The 20,463-nt window shown below is 40.9% G+C and overlaps 1 protein-coding gene across 2 annotated transcripts in view; it reads left to right on the forward strand.

Moving 5' to 3' along the window:
* Positions 1-14,374, forward strand: part of LOC307162669 (fucolectin-1-like) — a 380,376-nt gene extending 366,002 nt beyond the window's left edge. For both annotated transcript variants that reach the window (XM_079878161.1, XM_079878160.1), the window contains 6 exons: positions 44-180; positions 266-292; positions 10,276-10,558; positions 10,718-10,854; positions 11,860-11,923; positions 13,953-14,374. In XM_079878161.1, the coding sequence (XP_079734287.1) occupies positions 44-180; positions 266-292; positions 10,276-10,558; positions 10,718-10,854; positions 11,860-11,885 (610 nt within the window). In that variant the 3' untranslated portion in view covers positions 11,886-11,923; positions 13,953-14,374. The remainder of the gene's footprint in view (positions 1-43; positions 181-265; positions 293-10,275; positions 10,559-10,717; positions 10,855-11,859; positions 11,924-13,952) is intronic.
* Positions 14,375-20,463: the final 6,089 nt, after the last annotated feature.

Genomic DNA, 20,463 nt, shown 5'->3' on the forward strand with positions numbered 1-20,463 from the left:
CGTTTTGATTCGCCCCTCTCTATTTCTCTGTGTGTCTTCACAGGGCTGCGACTGTTGAGTCCATCCCAGCTGGAGTCACAAAAACATTTACGTTTAAGCCTTTTAAGGGGCAATATGTCAACATTATTATACCTGGGCACAATGAATATCTCACACTGTGTGAAGTCGAGGTGTTTGCAGGTAAGGGACAGAGAGAGAAGACTCTGTGATATAATTTGTTTATGTTCTTATTAATGTGTGTATAACTGTTATTATTTATTAACAGACACATCACCGTACATCTGCGTTCCAAGTGAGTGTTCTTCATTACTTTCAATGTTGTCAGTAACACATAATATAACATAATATTCTTACTAAACATCTGATAACCAATAAGGGATAATGTGAATCAACACAGTTGTTATCACAAAGTAAACCCTGAAAGGTTGATCAGGACCCTCTTATTACATGGCTACTAACCACAAATAAATAAATTTGGACAAAATATTAATTTGAGTTGAAATATTATATTAGCTCACTTAAATAAACGCAAAACTTCCGTGAAGAAAATAAATATTCCTTGCAAGACAAACGAACAAGTTCAAACAAGACAAATATTTAAGGGATAATGTACACTCATGTACAACAAATGAATAATTACATGGACATACTGACTTGATGAAACCGTTTTAAATTCTTGCCTGTTTATTATCTTAGAATCCGTTACAGTGTACAAAAACAGTCATTCGGTCAACAAGACGAACACTTCAGTCTTAATACTAAAAATACTTCAATATAATCTAAATATTTGAATACAATCAGCAACTATAACAGAGACGCAACTGGCACCAGTTGTTTGTGTGAAACGAGAGAGAGCGGGTCCACAATGTGATACAAGAAACATTAATGAAAGGCCGGCTCCAGAAACCCGGATGAGCTGTGTGTTATCCAGCGTTACTGTTGATGACGGTCATTATCTGGGAATATCAGACCTCGGAATGTGGCGACTGACCAATCAGATTCAAGTATTCCAGAGAGCCGTGCAATAATCATTCGTGATATCATCACATAGAGACTATGTCTGTTCCCCGAATTAGGACATACAAAAAACTTCCAAACTCATCTAAGTGTGGCCATTGGGAGTAAAAACCCATTATAGTATACCCCAAATATGGTCTAACTATGCAACTCCCATTTTTTGGACTGGGATGGGAGACAAAACTAGTACCCCAGAATAAAGATATACCCCACGCTAATAATATTCAAGTGAATGAAACAATTGAAGGCTGATGTAACAAAAGCAATATAGACATTATTTATTTGTGATCTTCAATCAGAGTGGTTAAAATATTTCCTTTGTATAAAAACAACCATTAATGACAGTAATACATCAGAGGCACTTACATGAATTCTCGTATACAAATATTCATATGAAAAACTACACTAAATAATGTTGGGCCGGACCACATTGCTCAATGTTGACAGGGATCCACGTTTAATTCACCATGAGTACAAGGCTCCAAAAGGGGTTCAGCACACCAAAGACAGCAACCGAGGTTACACTGCATCAACCATAAAGTGCTTTGTTAGTACACACCAATTCTAATCACACCACACGGGTGGTCACCTGTATACATTGAGCATTGAGCCCTGCCCACTAACTACGAGAACGCAAGCAATGCCCGCTTCGGTCTAAGAACAAGTAAAGTGCAGAAAGTGCTACTATGATCAGCTGTATAGGAAGCTATCCAAATTGCACATACCACTGGCACTTCCCCGTCCCAATCTTTAATATTGCACACTGCCCAAATACAACAATTTGTCTCAATGGTAAAATATCAATAATCAGAAGAACGTGACCTTAATCATAGAAGTTCACAGGCATGATATACAGTAACTGAATGATAAAAACATACAAAAGTTTCATACATGAGAAAACAGTGGCTGGATGTCCAAACAGAGTACACAAACTGCAAAGACCTATAAAGACAGAAACACACTTAATTATTTATCCCCATAACCCACACCCATACACCCTACTGATGATATACATTGAAAGCACTTGTAAACCTTCGAACACTCACGAGAGATGGTGTTCATTCACAAAAGGCTCCTAATGACCCTGTGTGCGCTGAAGCACACAAACGCCGGAGCGCGCACAAACCAGTGCGCACGGATGAAGGAACGCACGGGACCTGGTATAATGACAGACTACACATAAAACAAACATGAGTCTTTGCAAGGCCAAAGTCTAACAATTAATTGGATATCAGGCTAACAGATACCTACTTTGGGCTAGGCCACCCGCACCAGCACACGGCAGCAATTACGCAAACACCCTGTAACACCAGCACAGTCTGTTGAAAACCATGGGATATAAATATACTCAGCGCGTAGAGCAGGGGACCATCTCAATGCCTTGTTGACTATACGCACCTGGACACGAGAGAGAGAGAGAGTTCCCAGCGAATATATCAAACTTCGTTCTGTTTACCCGCCCATCCTACAAAATAGACCACAATAAAATCACACCACAGCATCTCACGGCTCACATCAAAACCACACTCTTTAAGGGAAGCATACCTACCGGCGTTAAACTCCGAAACGCTTCCGCGATTCAATTACTGGTGACTGCACATGCACACACACTTCAACACACGGGACGCCAACACCTGGCTGCCTACGCTCACCTATAATCGCAGTTCCACTCCCCTCCGTTTCCTGTCTAAGCGGCCGACAAAACGCAAAAACCCGCCCTTATGAACACCTCTACATTTAAGCCCTTGCTACTCGCTCCTGGGTCCTAAAGTCCCACTGGCTACATAAGGGTAAAAATTTAATTGATGTTCAACAAATAAAAAACAGCTATAATACAGTTGAGCAAATGATAAAGCTTGGGTTGCTGAATATTCGATCCCTTACTTCAAAAGCACTTATTGTTAATGATATGATTACAGATTATAATCTAGATGTGCTGTGTTTGACAGAAACCTGGCTAAAACCAAACGATTACATTATTTTAAATAAGTCAACCTCGTCTGAAAGGTAAAGGGGGAGGTGTTGCTGTAATTTATAGTAATATTTTTAGAATTACTAAAAAGTCTAGTTTCAAATATAATTATTTTGAAGTGTTGGTGCTTAATATAGCAATATATAGTGTAAATGATAAACCACCTTTGAGATTTGTGCTGGCTACTGTATACAGGCCACCAGGGCACCATACAGACTTTATCAAAGAATTTACTGACTTTAAAGAGTTAGTACTGGTTGCAGATAAAGTCCTAATTGTTGGTGATTTTAATATACACATAGATAATGAAAAAGATGCATTGGGATTGGCATTTAAAGACATTCTTAACTCTATTGGAGTTAGACAACATGTGTCAGGACCTACTCATTGTCGTAATCATACTCTAGATCAAATATTATCATATGGAATAGATGTTGATGCCGTTGAAATTCTGCAGCAGAGCGATGACATCTCAGATCATTATCTAGTCTCGTGTAAACTTCATTTAGCCAAGGCTGCAAAGCCGACTCCGTGTTACAAATATGTTAGACCTATCACTTCTGCTACTAAAGATTGCTTTATTAATAATCTTCCTGATCAGTTTCATCATCTCAGCATCCCGGATAGCTTAGAAGAACTTGATATTGCAACAGAAACTTTTAACACTCTCTTTTCCAGCACTTTAGACACAGTTGCTCCATTGCGCTTAAAAAAGAGTAAAGAAAATAGTCCAACGCCGTGGTACAACGATCACACTCAGGCCCTTAAGAGAGCAGCCAGAAAAATGGAGCGCAACTGGAAGAAAACAAAACTAGAGGTATATCGCATTTCATAGAAGGAGAGCTCGATTGCATACAGAGATGCTTTAAAAGCTGCTAGATCTGCTTATTTTTCAACCCTATTAGAAGAAAATAAACATAATCCTAGGTATTTATTTGAAACAGTGGCTAAACTAGCGAAAAAGAAAGCTTCGAGCACAGAAGTTTCCAGGCAGCACAGCAGTAAAGACTTTATGAACTTCTTCACTTATAAGATTGATAATATCAGGGAGAAAATTATAACTATGCAACCGTATCTACTACAGAATCACATCAGGGAGAGCACTGTAGTCTCCCTGAGGAAAAATTTGATTCATTCATTGCTATAGAAGAGGAAGACTTCGTTAAACTCGTTAAATCATCTGAATCTACAACATGTATGTTAGACCCTATACTGACTAAGCTACTGAAAGAGATGCTTCCAGAGTTCACAGATCCTCTTCTTAATATCATTAATTCATCTTTGTCATTAGGATACATACCAAAAACTTTTAAGCTGGCTATGATTAAACCGCTAGTTAAAAAAAAACCTTAATCCTACAGAATTAGTCAATTTACAGGCCGATCTCGAATCTACCTTTTCTGTCAAAGATACTAGAAAAGGCAGTATCCTCACAAATTTGTTCCTTTTTAGAAAGAAATGATATCTGTGAGGATTTTCAGTCCGGATTTAGACCGTACCATAGTACTGAGACAGCTCTCGTTAGAGTCACAAATGATCTGCTCTTATCATCCGATCGTTGTTGTATCTCTCTCTTAGTGTTACTCGATCTTAGTGCTGCATTTGATACTATTGACCACAGCATTGTTTTTAATAGACTTGAAAATTATGTTGGCATTAGTGGAATTGCATTAGCATGGTTTAAATCATACTTATCTGACCGTTATCAGTTTGTGGCAGTAAATGAAGAGGTTTTATCGATCACAAGTTCAGTATGGCGTACCACAAGGCTCAGTACTAGGACCGCTGCTGTTCACTCTGTACATGCTACCCTTAGGAGATATCATTCTCAAGTGCAAGGTGTTTACTACTAAGCTAACTCCCCAACAACTGAACCCAAGAGCAGAAGAGCAGTGAGCCAGGATGCCTGTGTTTCTTTCCAAAAATATAATCTATACTTGAAGAAAAAATACAAAGTACAAATAAACAAGGAAAGCCGAGCTTCCATAAAACAGTGAAACAAAATAGACACAAGGGTCAAAGGTACAATAAAGAACAAACATAACTTGAGAACTGATCACAGAGCACTGAAGCACAGAGAACATAGGCTCAAGACTGAACACAAAGGCAGGGAACAAACAGACTTGAGGGTTAATGAGCAGAGTCCTGAACAAGGTTAGCGACGTTGGCGGTATCTGCAGGCCCTGTCCCAAATGGCACCCTAAGCACTCGCGGTCTTCCTCTGAGTCCCCAATAGTATCTGCATTTTCATGATGTAACGCCGCTTTGACTTTCGGGAAGAAGTCTGCTGCGGATCTCGCATCAGTGTGGGCTCGGCAAAAGTGTGCATCGAGGGCACAAATCGTCCGCTCGCAAGCACCCTTCTGAGACCTAAAATGACAAATGGGACACCCTATAATCTCGCAGACTTAACAGACACACACACGTGGCGGCCATTGTAAGTCCACAAGACTGTGGACATATGAGATACATACACTACATATACATACACTGGACATACACTTCAAAAAGTGCATATGAAGTGTGCCATTTGGGACAGAGCCTATAAGTGCCATCTGTAGGCCTGGAGGGTGCATGGCATAGAAGACTCAAGGAGAGCACCCCCTGCTGGTCAGGAGGGGAACAGCAACTCAAAGATGAGATCTTTACAAGTATGATCTTCTTTAAATTTAGCACTTTTAACAATCAATTAATTCAACGGCAAACAATGCAAGATACATGTTTCAATTCACCCTTGTTGGTACACCCTTGTTGCCACATTAGAAAATACACTTACATTACATAACTTATGAAACTGAATCCATAATGTTTGTAATAAGGCAAGGCAAGGCAAGGCAAGGCAAGTTTATTTATATAGCACATTTCATACACAATGGCAATTCAAAGTGCTTTACATAAAAGAAATTAAAATAATAAAAAGAAATAAGAATAATTAAAACAGTTAAGAAAAATAAAAAAATAAAATACAGTACAGTACAAACAGTCGGACGAACATTGGCACAGTGCTCATTCAGTAAATGCATAGCTAAACAGATGTGTTTTGAGTCTAGATTTGAATGTGACTACAGTAGGAGCACATCTGATCTCCTCTGGAAGCTGGTTCCAGCTGCGGCTGGCATAATAGCTAAAAGCAGATTCACCATGCTTTGAGTGAACCCTTGGTATTTCTACCTGATATGATCCTAATGATCTGAGTGATCTGTTGGGTTTATATTCAGTGAGCATATCTGCAATGTATTGAGGTCCTAGGCCATTGAATGATTTATATACCAGTAATAATACTTTAAAATCAATCCTAAATTTAACTGGGAGCCAGTGTAAAGACCTGAGGACTGGTGTGATATGTTCATATTTTCTAGTTCTGCTCAGAATCCTGGCGGCAGCGTTCTGTATGAGCTGCAACTGTCTTATGGTCTTTTTGGGAAGGCCAGTGAGGAGTCCGTTACAGTAATCCACCCTGCTGGTGATGAAAGCATGCACAAGTTTCTCTAAGTCTTGTCTGGAAACAAAGCATCTAATTCTTGCAATATTTTTCAGATGATAGTATGCTGATTTAGTTATTGCTTTGACATGACTACTGAAACTAAGGTCTGACTCTAGTGTCACACCAAGATTCCTGACTTGATTTTTAGTTGTTTGACCCCTAGAGTGAAGGTATGCATTCACCTTGAGAACTTCATCTTTGTTTCCAAATGCAATGACTTCAGTTTTGTCTATGTTTAACTGAAGAAAGTTTTGACACATCCAACTTTTGACTTCATCAATGCATTGGCACAGGGAGTCAATGGGGCTGTAGTCGTTAGGCGATAGGGCTAAGTAGAGCTGTGTGTCGTCTGCATAGCTGTGGTAAGCAATTTGGTTCTTTCTCATTATTTGGCTCATTGGGAGCATATACAGGTTGAACAGGAGTGGCGCAAGAATTGAGCCTTGAGGGACTCCGCATGTCATGGATGTCCACTCAGACTTATGGTCTCCTATACTCACATAATAACCTCTCCCATCTAAGTATGACCTGAACCATTTTAGGACTATCCCAGAAAGCCCCACCCAGTTTTCCAGCCTGTCAAGAAGTATGTTATGATCGACAGTGTCAAATGCAGCACTGAGGTCGAGTAGCACCAGCACTGATAGTTTGCCTGAATCAGTATTTAAGCGAATATCGTTTATTATCTTTATGAGCGCTGTCTCTGTGCTGTGGTGCGGTCGGAAACCAGATTGAAAATTGTCAAAGGATCCATTCGAGCTTAAGAATTTGTTCAGCTGATTGAAGACAACTTTTTCAATGATCTTGCCTATGAAAGGAAGATTTGAGATCGGTCTATAGTTGCTTAATATGGTCTTATCCAGATTGCTCTTTTTCAGGAGGGGCTTGACAACTGCAGTTTTCAGGGAGTTTGGAAAACTCCCAGAGAGAACTGAGACATTTACCACTTCTAGAAGATCTGCTTCTAAACTGTTTAACACACTTTTGAAAAATGATGTGGGAAGTGTGTCAAGAGCGCATGTTGATGTTTTAAGGTGCTGTACAGTTTCTTCCAAAATTTTGCCATCAATTTCTTTGAAATCAGACATAGTAACTACTTTCTCAGGTGGTTTGATCTGTCTGACCTCAGTGCAACTCAAGGATGTGCTGATCACCTTTCTGATATTATTGATTTTCTCAGAGAAGAAAGAAGCAAACTCACTGCACTTGTTGTCTGAGAGCATTTCACTGGGAATCTGGCTTGGGGGGTTTGTCAGTCTCTCTACAGTAGCAAAAAGAGTGCGTGTGTTGTTTAAATTGCTGTTTATAATATTTGAGAAGAAAGTCTGTCTAGCTTTGCCTAGTTCCATATTGAAAGCATGAAGGCTGTCTTTGTAGATGTTATAATGGACTACAAGTTTAGTCTTCCGCCACATGCGCTCTGCTTTTCTGCATTGTCTTTTCATAGTTTGCACTGCTGTTGAGTTTCTCCAAGGTGCTTTTTGTCTGCCACTCTTCTTCCTGACTTTCACAGGAGCAATATCATCAATTATACCTTTAACTTTTGAGTTAAAAGAATCAAGGAGAAAATCAACAGAGTCTGCAGATATGCTTGGTGTTAAGGATATAGCCTTCATAAATAGTACACTAGTGTTCTCATTTAAGCATCTCTTCTTGACAGACACAGATCTAGCTTCAGTGGCAGGAGAGATCAATATATCAAAGAAAATACAGAAATGATCAGACAGTGCTACATCCTTAATAACAATCGATGAAATGTTTAGACCCTTACTGATAAGTAAATCTAGAGTGTGTCCACGATTGTGTGTGGGTCCATGTACATGCTGAGTCAGATCAAAAGTTTTTAAAACACTTTTGATTTCTTTTGCCATATTGTTTTCTGCACTATCTATGTGGATGTTAAAATCTCCAGCAATGGCAAAACAGTCAAACTCTGAGGTAATTGCTGATAACAGTTCTGTAAAGTCCTCAGCAAAGGCTGGAGAGTATTTTGGAGGCCTGTAAATAATGATAAGTGAAATGCGTGGAGCACCTTTTAACACAATACCCAGATATTCGAAAGAAGGGTAATTCCCAAATGATATTTGCTTACATTGATAGATATCTTTAAAAAGAGCAGCTAGACCCCCACCTCTCTTAACAGCTCTGCAGACACTCATAAAAGTAAAGTTAGGAGGGGCTGCTTCATTGAGGATTGTTGCACTAAAGCTGTCTTCTAGCCAGGTTTCATTTAGAAGCATAAAATCCAGGTTGTTTGTGGTTATTAAATCGTTGACTAGAAGTGATTTATTTTTAAGTGAACGAATGTTTAAAAGTGCTAACTTAACAGTCTTACTTTTTGTCCCCACATCAATCTTACTTTGACGTGTAATAGGCACCAGATTAGTTAGGTTTGCTGCACGGCTATTGAAGGCCTTAGATTTTCTATCTTGTAATAAAACAGCAATAGAGAAAGATACAGGCACACTGGGTTCCCGCTTGTTCTGTAAACATTTGAGAAAGTTACTGTTATCAGAGCGGGGACCCAAAACACATCACTGAGAGCTGGTATCAGTTGTTTTTAGTTCACCTCGAGCAGATGGAGGAGGGTGTGGGCCCTGGCGTTGTGGCAGAGGCCGAAGAGCTCTCACAGGAGGGGGAGGGCGAGCTGGGCCCGCAGGCTTTGGTGCGGGTGGTAATGGTGCCTGTCGTTTTTTGGTTGGTATCTGGGGGCTTGCAGCAAAAGAGTGGGATAGTTTGGTTCCAGCATACACCAGTTCTTCCATTTTCTGTGAGAAACACAGAAGAGGCGAGGCTGGAGAGAGGGATAGCGTGTCTGGTGAAAGGGGCTGTTGCTCTGGTGTTATAGGAGGCTGTGATATGCTGTCCTGGCTTCCCTGGCTGTTTTCCAGGAAGTCGTCCTTGGGTGCTGAAACTTCAAGCAGTTCTGATATGTCTCTCTGTGGGCAGGGCTCAGCTGAGATTGTGTCCGTGAGCAGAGGTTGTTGTGGCGGAGTGGTGTTATCATTGTCCTTGTGTGATATGTCAACCGCATGTCCATTTTGCTGCTGAAGTGAAGTCCCGTGGTCATTCATACTGTGTCCAGGTGTGTGTGTGCCGCTCAGATTGAGTGGATTGGCACAAACTGCAGAAGGATGATTGAGGGAGAAGTAGAAATTGTCCTTTAACACTCTTGAACCAAGTTTGTTTGGGTGATGGCCATCCCGATGAAACAGTTGTCTCTGACTCCAGAAAAGATTGAAATTGTCAATGAAGTTTACTCCTTTTATATTGCAGGTTTTTTGCAGCCATGTATTTAGCCCAAGCAGCCGTGAAAACCTGTTTGTTCCTCTTGCTGGGAGTGGTCCACTGATGAATGTTTGAACTTTCAGTCTTTTAAGTGTTTCAAAAAGTTCATTGAAATCCTTCTTAAGGAGTTCTGACTGCTCTTTATGAATAGTAATAGTATCTATCTAGTGTGTTATCAAAAGGTGTGATGAAGTTATGAAACTGCCATGAGGTTTTGTGCTAGAACAGAGTTTCCTGGCAATACAGTAAATGTTTTCACTGTGCCATATGACTGAATCTCTTCTGTAGTTGACCTTTACAGATGAAGGGTGAGTTACAGTAATGTGGCAGTCTCTACCATGGTAATCTGTTAACAGTATCACATGGCATACTGTAATGTAATATGTTTTATGCCATCTGCCTCCCTTCTTCTGATGCATCTCTGATCAATTTGATGTCATACAGTCATTGCCTGTTTCCTCTAACTGTAAAGTAAAAAAAGAAAAGTTATTGTTTATTATTTTATGTTAAACAGGGAATCTTGCTCTTGGAGCCACAGCTGTCCAGTCTTCCACACACGAAGGAGCAGAAGCTCAAAATGCTGTCGATGGCAGCATGAATTCAATTTGGGGTGTTGGGACATGCAGTCATACTAATGCGGACAGAGACCCCTGGTGGAGAGTTGACTTGGGGAAAGCCTACGAGGTAAACAGGGTTAGCATCACTAATCGTGGAGATGCTGCTCCAGAGAGGATAAATGGTGCTCAGATCCGTATCGGCAACAGCCTGGATATTAATAATGGCAACAAAAATGAGCTGTAAGTATTGTCTCTCTCTTAATACTTACTCTAATGGTTAGAAAATTACTGAATAAGATCAAATTACTTTGAATAAATCCTTGCCTTTGACAGGAGTATATTATAATGCTTCATGCCGTTTTGATTCGCCCTTCTCTATTTCTCTGTGTGTCTTCACAGGGCTGCAACTGTTGTGTCCATCCCACGTGGAGACACAAAAACATTTTATTTTAAGCCTATTAATGGCCGATATGTCAACATTGTTATACCTGGGCGCAATGAATATCTCACACTGTGTGAAGTCGAGGTGTTTGCAGGTGAGGGACAGAGAGAGAAGACTCTGTGATATAATTTGTTTATGTTCTTATTAATGTCAAGTCAAGTCATCATCATTTATATAGCGCTTTTAACAATGTAGATTGTTTCAAAGCAGCTTTACAGAGATAAACGTATAATTTAAGGTAACAGAGATTGTTTTGGCTTTATAGCGGTTCTTTAATAAAGTTATTTTCCAGCTAAAGTTAGTTTTGATTGAGTCGCTTCCGTTGCAACGATCATTTGTTATTAAATTAGGGGCCGCTAAGACGACACCATTCCCTCTACACAGACTTTAAACGCGAACCTGTGAGAAACACTGATGGCGTTCACATGCGCATTAATAATTGGTTCTATAGTTATGTGTGTTGAATATATGTGCGCAGGTTTGGAATTCCCTACAAACCAAGCCTAAACAAAGTACTGGTGTTTCCTTATAATTTTGATACAGAATTTTATTTTATTTTGTCACTTCGGGGTAGGTACGCGAAACGAATTTTCCTGACGACGCTTTATCTGTAGAGTGGTAGTGGGATCCTCCATAGGGAGAGACTAGTTGGCACTTCAGCACTGCGTTGTCATCGGGTCCAGGCGAAGGTCCTTCGTCAGATCTGGATACGGCCTGGATCCGGCGGACTGCGGTAAACCTCGGTATAAACAGAGAGACTAATATTAGCGTAGATGCCATTCTTCTTATGATGTAACGAGTACATCAGGATTTATGGGAAGTGTTCCCGGTTCCAGCTGACCTGATCTATGCAGCCTAACATTGGATTATAGAAGTCTATAATGTATTATGTGAATGCTAGGTCAAAGAGATGTGTCTTTAATCTGGCTTTGAACTGACAGAGTATGTCTGCTTCCCGGACAATATTAGGAAGACTGTTCCAAAGTTTTGGTGCTAAATAGGAAAAGGATCTACCGCCAGCAGTCGATTTTGATATTCTAGGTATTATTAACTGGCCGGAATTTAAATGTGTGTATAACTGTTATTATTTTATTAACAGAAAAGTACCTATCAATCTGGCCGTAATGAATATCTCACTCTGTGTGAGGTCGAGGTGTTTGCAGGTGAGCAATAAAAGGAGCACTGTAGTTAGAAAAAAAGCATGCAAACTGATTGCCTTAAAAAAAAAACAAGTAAAGTGAAAAAGGAATAGTATGTGGTACTGACAAATGCTTAGTTAGTTAGTATAGTTCACTTACACAAGAGTTCTATAGTAACTAAAAAAGAACTGTAGAGGGTACTTGATAATTTACTTTAAATAAAATATAATTGTTACAATTGTATAATTGTAATATAATTGACCACAAATATAGAGGGATTATATAAACCCAATTAAAAGTTTCACAAGGTGTTTCAAAGTGTTAGCAACAAAATTATAAAAGATCATTAACTGACATGAAATATAGTTATGTTATACATCATTCATTCATTATTTATATATATATATATATATATATATATATATATATATGTGTGTGTGTGTGTGTGTGTGTGTGTGTGTGTGTGTGTGCGTGTATGTTTATGTGTAAATTAAATTCCAAGTGCCCAACCAAATGGAACGCTAATCGCCATAATGGTGACTAAAACATTTTAGGAAAATCATCATCAATTTATGAAGTCAGCTTATGTGATGTTCTCTCAAATTTTTCAGTTGTATTGATAATTCAACACTCAAGATGACTTTGGGAAATGAGTGAATGCAAGCAGAGAAAAATAAACTGCAGAAGTGGATTAAATTATAGTGAAAAGTCCATTAATACTTTCCCCTCCTCAAAAGCCAAACTCAAACCAATCAATTAATCTTTACTTGGGTTTTCTGAGTAAAAAAAACACATATGTGAATAGTACTGATTACTAGATTTTTACAATTAAGTTAAAGGGATAGTTCAGGATTTTAGACATGAATCTCTATAGCTTCCCCATAAGCAGTGTGGTGCATTGACCATGACTTACCCCCGACAGCGTCCTGTGAGCCGAGCTCCGGTCCAGTTTTGGTCAAGATGAAATTAGTCCGGCAAGTTTGCTGGGGTCACGGCAATAAAGCTTTTTTCTTCTCAAATCAATATGTGTTCAAAAGAGTGATATATTTGCGTCACAAAACCGCTGTCTATGGAGAGGTCAGACCTCGTAATGGCTTGGCACTATTTTCTCCCCCGTCATATCACTGCGCGCTGCCGCTACCTACAGCCAGCTGGGAGCCGCGCACGTGTCACTTTGTTTACAGCTCGTAAAGAGAACGATAACATGTCTGACTACAGCAGCGACGATGACAACATTGACTTCGACACACAGCCAAAATGATATCTTTTGGGATATCAAAAGGATAGCTTCTTTATCTTCGCCAGTTTGGAGTTCACATTGAAGCCCAGAGCAATGAGCCAAAGTCGCCTCAGAGCAACATCTGCCACAGGAAATCTTTGAAATGTGTGAGGAGAAAGCGCCACATCTTTGTTTGTACAGTCCGGATAGTCACAATTCCGCACCATTTTCTACAAAGCTTGTACAAACTGATCGCTCTTGGTGAGTAGCTATGTTAGCTCGTTCGTGTAGCTGTTCTGAGCACGTAAACACTGCTGTAAACACTGCCGAACAACTGAAAAAGTGGTGTGCGCCTGCGCAGCTCGCAGCTGGCTGTAGGTAGCGGCAGCGCGCAGTGTTATGACAGGGGAGAAAATAGTGCCAAGCCATTACGAGGTCTGACCTCTCCATAGACAACGTTTTAGAGACGCAAATATATCACTCTTTTGAACACATATTGATTTGAGAAGAAAAAAGCTTTATTGCCGTGACCCCAGCAAACTTGCCGGACTAATTTCATCTTGACCAAAACTGGACCGGAGCTCGGCTCACAGGACGCTGTCGGGGGTAAGTCATGGTCAATGCACCACACTGCTTATGGGGAAGCTATAGAGATTCATGTCTAAAATCCTGAACTATCCCTTTAAGAAATTAAGTAAGTTAACTAAAAAGTGTTAGTTAGAATCACTGTTTTGATTTTACAGTGAGAGAGACATGGTGTGTAGACATGGTGTGTACTATTTATACTATGTGTATGTTGCCTTAATAATTTTCCTTTTCTGATTTCATTGCCAGATAAAGTGGAATGAGAGGATGTTACGCCACAGTCCACTGATCCTACAAGCAAAATACCAAACTTCTGTTTTATGAGCAATACTAATATTGCACTTTTTTCATTGTTTTCATTTTATCTATATGCACCTTTTATCCTTAAGATAAATGATAAGTTTCAGTGCACATTCAGTAAAGGTTTGAAATGTTTTTTAAAATGCACCTGACCTGACTCTTAACCCAGTTTGATCCTGGGGTTTGTGTATTTACCCATCTTTCCTTATCTTTCTGCTTTCTACATCAATAAATTACTTCAGCATTGCATGTTGTATTGTATGTTTCTGGATCAAAAATTTGGATATTTACAATGAGGAGGAGGTATAGTGTTACATAGCTACCCATCTAGGGATGAAGAGCTGGTAACAAGGTAAAGAATTACATTTTACAAAAAAAAGAGAAAGAAAAAGAAAACCATGGAGAGAACGAGGATTTCCAACCCTCTGTCCCAGAATCTACAACACAACCACCAATACAACCGATATTAACTTTTCATTTTCTGTTATAAAGAGTAAAAAAGGCACAAAGTAACAACAACAATATCAATATAAAAAAGAAAAATAATGAAAATAAGGTGATAGCTTTAGGGGAGAGCCTGGCCAAAATGACAAAAAAACAAAAAAAAAAAAAACTAACCTGGACTTAGCTAACTAAACTAACTAAATTACCTGGAGAAAGATAATCCAGAAACCCTGCATCACAAAAACCTGAGCTCACTTACTCAGAAACAACTCAATATAAACCTACACATGATTCTGGGAAGGAGGAGGAATCATCTCATGGAAGGAAGTCTCTCTTCTCAACAGTTCCCGTGCTGCTTAAATCTCTGATAATATCTATTATAATATATACTCATAAATATAGAACACAAGGCTATAATAAAAATATGTCCTCGGATGTAACTATAGTGATGTGAAATGGACTCATGAAGCTAATATGTGAGGTTAACATGCTGAGACTGTGTTCGTAGATGGTTCATGTTCTTATCATGATTCATCACTTCAATGAGCTCATTGTTTCTGCCTTACATTAATACATTGTTTAAATTAATGCATTGTGATATTTGTATATGTACATTTCTGAATTACATAACTTGGACACAGCCACCTCTGATATCAGATCACTCTAAATTGTAATGTAGACACATGCCTTTTCTTTAAAGCTGCTTTGAAACGAAATGTATTGTCAAAAGCGCTATACAAATAAGTGTGAATTGAATTGATCATGACCTGGACTCGACTCGTCTTTCTCATAAAGGCTAGAGTCCCCTCTGCTGTTATCCAGCCCGTCGTGTGTGTAAAGCACACTAACACTTTGAGAGACCTGAGGGTTACAGCGAGAGCTCTTCTCCCGCTCCTCTAGCGTGTTGTGTGCCATCAAGCTGGCTGATGAAAGCGCAGGTTCCTATCATGGCAACAAAGTGCATCATTTGACGCATTGGATGAGGATCAAATGTCGATACCTGCATTGGAGAGAGGGCTATTATCCTCTGGAGAGCAAGATGGTGCTTGAGCTTTCCGCTTTGGCGGTGTTTGCTCATGCTGAATAAAATTCAGAGTTGACAGCCGTGCTTGCCCGGGCCGCTTCGAGCATTGGACTCGTCCTGAGCAATCGCGGCTGGATGATTGGTTTCTGGGATCTGAGCGCGACACAAAGATCATCTCGCCCCGCCCCGTGCTTTTCTTGCCAGATGTGCATGTAGAGCTTTTTCCCAGGAGGGGGTGAACGCACTGTTTTTAATGTAATTTAATCTAGCCGTAATTAGGCAGAGTGGTGTTTTGTAACATATTTTGTTTCATTGTTGTTTAAAGGACAAGTTCGGTATTTTACTCTTAAAGCCCTGTTTTCAGATCGTTTCTGATGAAATAGAACGGTTAAGATTGAAATTTGGACACATGCTGCTGTCCCGAGAATTTTTGGTTTCTGTGGTAGCACCGCCCCACCTCCACAATGGGTGCATAGGTGCACTGGAACAATCCTTCCTAAAATGCATTAAACTTTCGTTTACAAAGACATGAAACTCACCGAGTGGTCAGGGGTGTTCACTGATATGCTCACACAAAAATCGCTGCAAAAGATGCTTTCCAACAGGTGTTTTACCATTCGTTGTAAAACTGTGGACCTATTTTTCCAAACGCCTCACACCCGTACATTCTTCCGTTGAGAGCTTGAATAATAGACACCCCTACAGAAAGAATACAAACAACCCCATTTCCGTTTCCGGCGGCGGAGTAATACCGTACCTCACAGCACATCCAATACAAGTCAATGGAGTTGGACAAAAACTACGATAAAACCTGTTGGAAAGCATCTTTTGCAGCGATTTTTGTGTGAGCATATCAGGGAACACCCCTGACCACTCAGTGAGTTTCGCTACTGTAACTACTGTAATAGAGATGCATTGTTAATGTAACACATTAACATGTTTTTTTCATAGGTATTACATTGCATGTTAATGCAATTAACTGTCATTTTGTGAATTCTAAAGTCAATTTAATTTATTTGTTTCCCTCTGAAAATCCACTTTAGTTGATATCTAGTGGCTTCTTTCTTGATTCTGACCCAGTCAGTGACGTCACGATATGCAAATTAGTTTAAATTCATACCTATGTAATCACCATGACAATTTTTTTTTTCCATTGAATCTTGAAAAAATAAAATATAGACCTACCTACCGACCCTTTTTTTTTCTTTTTTTTTTGCTGTTACTGCAAACCAAAATATTTTTAAGGATGGCCTAAGCTACGGTTTTCTATTATTGCTTGACAAATTTCACGATTTCAATTCAGTTAAATTCTTGTGATTTACTTCAATATTGACTCATTTGGATAAATATTAGCGACACAAGATAGGTGAAAATTTTTCTCAAGAAAAAAATAATGTCACCTAATGCTGTAAACATACAGAGAGCCCTATCAGCTGGCAGTACTGTTTAATTTTTGTTAAATTAACTCAAATTAAATAATGCGTTTTTTTATTATAACAACTTTATTTAATGATATGAAAAATATAATAAATATGTAATATAGTACACATATTTAGCAAAATACTCTCTATAGCTCTTTTTTCTAGCCAACTAACGTGCTAGGCTATATATTATGGTCATTAAATGGCTTTCCTGTGGTAAATGTTACGTGACATAATTGTTCTCCAGCTGTTTTACCTCTTTCTGCGGTTGATAATCACTGATTGATCGATATTATGTTTGCGGAATATACATTTCGGTAAGTTGTACTGTATCTTTCAACATTGTTCATTCGTGTTTATTTACTTTTATTTAGCTAGTAGAGATGATCGGTTCATGTGCTGCTAGGGATTGTGAGGAAATAACAGGAGGATGCAAGATGCAAGTAAAACTCAGTTTATTATAAAGGTCAGATGAAGACACAGGTCGGGGACAAACACTCAGGTGGAAATGAAACACGGACGAGATGGCGATCCGGTGGTGGTGCGGTGATCAGCGTGCTCGAGTGAAAAACCAGGAACCGTGGAACATCCAGACGACACGAAGAAACTGACGAAATCCAGACGAAGAACTTTGCAGACGAGGCACAGGAACAGGACACACACCGAGGAACAACCACAACGATCTGACAACATGAGAGTGAAATTACTGGGCATATAAAGGGAACTGGGATTGATGACAGCTGGAGACACTAATCAACACAACGAGTAACCACACCCACACAATTACACTCACACAGACACATCAGCATGAGACAGCGGATTCATGAACCGTGACAGTACCCCCCTCCCTAGGAACGCCTCCTGGCGTTCCCAGACATCCTTACCTGTCGATTGTAATCATCGATAAGGGAGTGATACAGAATGTCTCTAGCAGGTACCCAACTTCTCTCCTCCGGACCGTAACCCTCCCAGTCCACCAAGTACTGAAATCCGCGTCCCCTCCGTCTCGAGTCCAGAATGCGATGTACCAAATATGTGGGTTCCCCATCTACGAGTCGCCCCGGGGGGGGAACCGGGGCAGGCGGATTAATGTGAGAATAAAACACGGGCTTGACTTTAGACACATGGAAGGCGGGGTGAATTCTCCTGTACGCAGGAGGGAGTTTGAATCGGACTGTCACCGGACTAATAATCTTGGTGACAGGAAACGGGCCAATGAATTTGGGAGCTAACTTGTTAGACACGGAGCGGAGTGGAATATTCTTGGTAGAAAGCCACACTTTTTGACCCACGACGTAAACGGGAGGCTTTGACCGGTGGCGGTCGGCCTTGGCCTTCATGCGCCCCCCTGCTTGGAGTAGAGTCTCACAGGCTCTAGTCCAAGTACGGCGGCACCTCTGGACGAATGCGTGAGGGGAGGGGACCGCGACCTCGGATTCCAGACTCGGAAAAATTGGTGGCTGGTAACCTAAACTACACTTAAATGGCGAGAGGCCCGTGGATGACACTGGTAACGAATTGTGGGGGTACTCCACCATAGAAAGCTGTTGGCTCCAGGACGACGGATTCTTGGCCAAACATCGCAACATTCTCTCGAGGTCCTGATTGGCTCGTTCAGACTGGCCATTGCTTTGGGGATGATAGCCCGAGGACAGACTGACCGTGGCCCCCAGTAACTTACAAAATTCACGCCAAAATTTGGATATGAATTGGGAACCTCTGTCAGAGACCACGTCCATCGGGAGGCCATGTAACCGAAAGACGTGATCTATGACTGTGACCGCTGTCTCCTTGGCTGAAGGTAATTTGGGCAAGGGGATGAAATGTGCCGCCTTCGAGAACCGGTCCACTACGGTTGAAACAACCGTCATATGCCATTGGAGGGCGGGAAGGCGGTGACAAAATCTAGAGCGATATGGGACCAGGGTCTCGAAGGGACAGGCAGCGGTCGAAGTAACCCATCTGGGGGTTGGTTAGATGTCTTACCAGTGGCACAGACTGAGCAAGCCAACACAAAATCGTGAATGTCGCGAGCCATTAATGGCCACCAGAATCGTTGCTTAACTAAAAAACTGGTTCGAGTCACTCCTGGATGACAAGCCACATTGGAGCAATGACCCCATCGAATAACGTCGGACCGTAACCCCCCGGAACAAACAAACGACCCGGTGGGCAACCAGGCGGAGGCGTTACCCCTTCTAGGGCTGTCTTGACCCTCGATTCGACCTCCCATACCAGAGTGGAGATGACAACTTTCTCAGGTAAAATACACTCGGGAGTCACCGGGCGTTCGGATGGATCAAAAATACGAGACAAAAAGTCGGGTTTGATGTTTTTGGAACCCGGGCGGTACGAGAGAACAAAATCAAAACGTCCGAAAAAAAGAGCCCACCGAGCCTGCCTGGAGTTGAGTCTTTTAGCAGATCTGATGTATTCAAGATTCTTATGATTGGTCCAAACGATAAAGGGTACCCCCGAACCCTCTAACCAATGACGCCATTCCTCCAACGCTAACTTGACTGCCAACAAATCTCTGTTACCAATGTCATAATTACGTTCGGCAGGCGATAGTCGATGAGAAAAAAACGCGCAGGGATGCATCTTGTCGTCTGAGGAAGCGCGTTGTGAAAGCACTGCTCCTACTCCCACCTCTGACGCGTCAACCTCCACCACGAACTGACGTGTGGGATCAGGGGTGACAAAAATGGGAGCCGAAACGAAGCGACTCTTGAGGTTGGTGAACACTGCCTCGGCAGTGTTCGACCACCTGAACGTCGTTCAGGGGGAGGTCAAGGCAGTCAGAGGTGCAACTAGTTGGCTGAAATTGCGAATGAAACGCCGGAAAAAATTGGCGAACCCCAGAAACCGCTGTAGGGTCTTACGGGAATCTGGACTTGGCCAATCTACCACAGCCTTAACCTTGTCAGGATCCATGTGCACTCCCTCAGAGGAGATGATGTACCCTAGGAAGGGAACAGACTGCATGAAACGCGCATTTCTCCGCCTTGACAAAAAGCCCATTCTCTAACAATCTCTGGAGCACTCGTCTGACGTGTTGAACGTGTTCCTGGAGAGACGAAGAAAAAATCAATATGTCATCCAGGTAAACATATATGAACTGATCTACCATGTCTCTCAACACGTCATTAACGAGTGCCTGGAAAACCGCTGGGCTGTTGGAAAGCCCGAAAGGCATAACCAAATATTCAAAGTGCCCCCTAGGGGTATTAAAAGCGGTTTTCCATTCATCCCCCTTCCTGATGCGAACCAAATGATATGCATTACGTAAGTCCAGTTTCGTGAAAATAGATGCTCCCTGCAACTAGGGATGTCAACGATTAATCGACGATCGATTAATTGTCGATAATACATTTAATCGATACAACTTATCGATCATCGATTAAGCAGGTCTTCATGCGCGTGTGCGCTGCTCAACCGCGAAACATGTAAAGCGAGCGCGCCGGAGTTATGTTTGGGACCATTTTACACCTTCATCATGACTATAAGTTTGCGTGTGCATTCGCAGCCTTTTGTTTTGTGCAAATGTAAGTTGTAATACTGTTTATTTTAT

The sequence above is a fragment of the Squalius cephalus genome, assembly GCF_949319135.1.
Source record: "Squalius cephalus genome assembly, chromosome: 8".
In the NCBI taxonomy this organism is placed as follows: Eukaryota; Metazoa; Chordata; class Actinopteri; order Cypriniformes; family Leuciscidae; genus Squalius; species Squalius cephalus.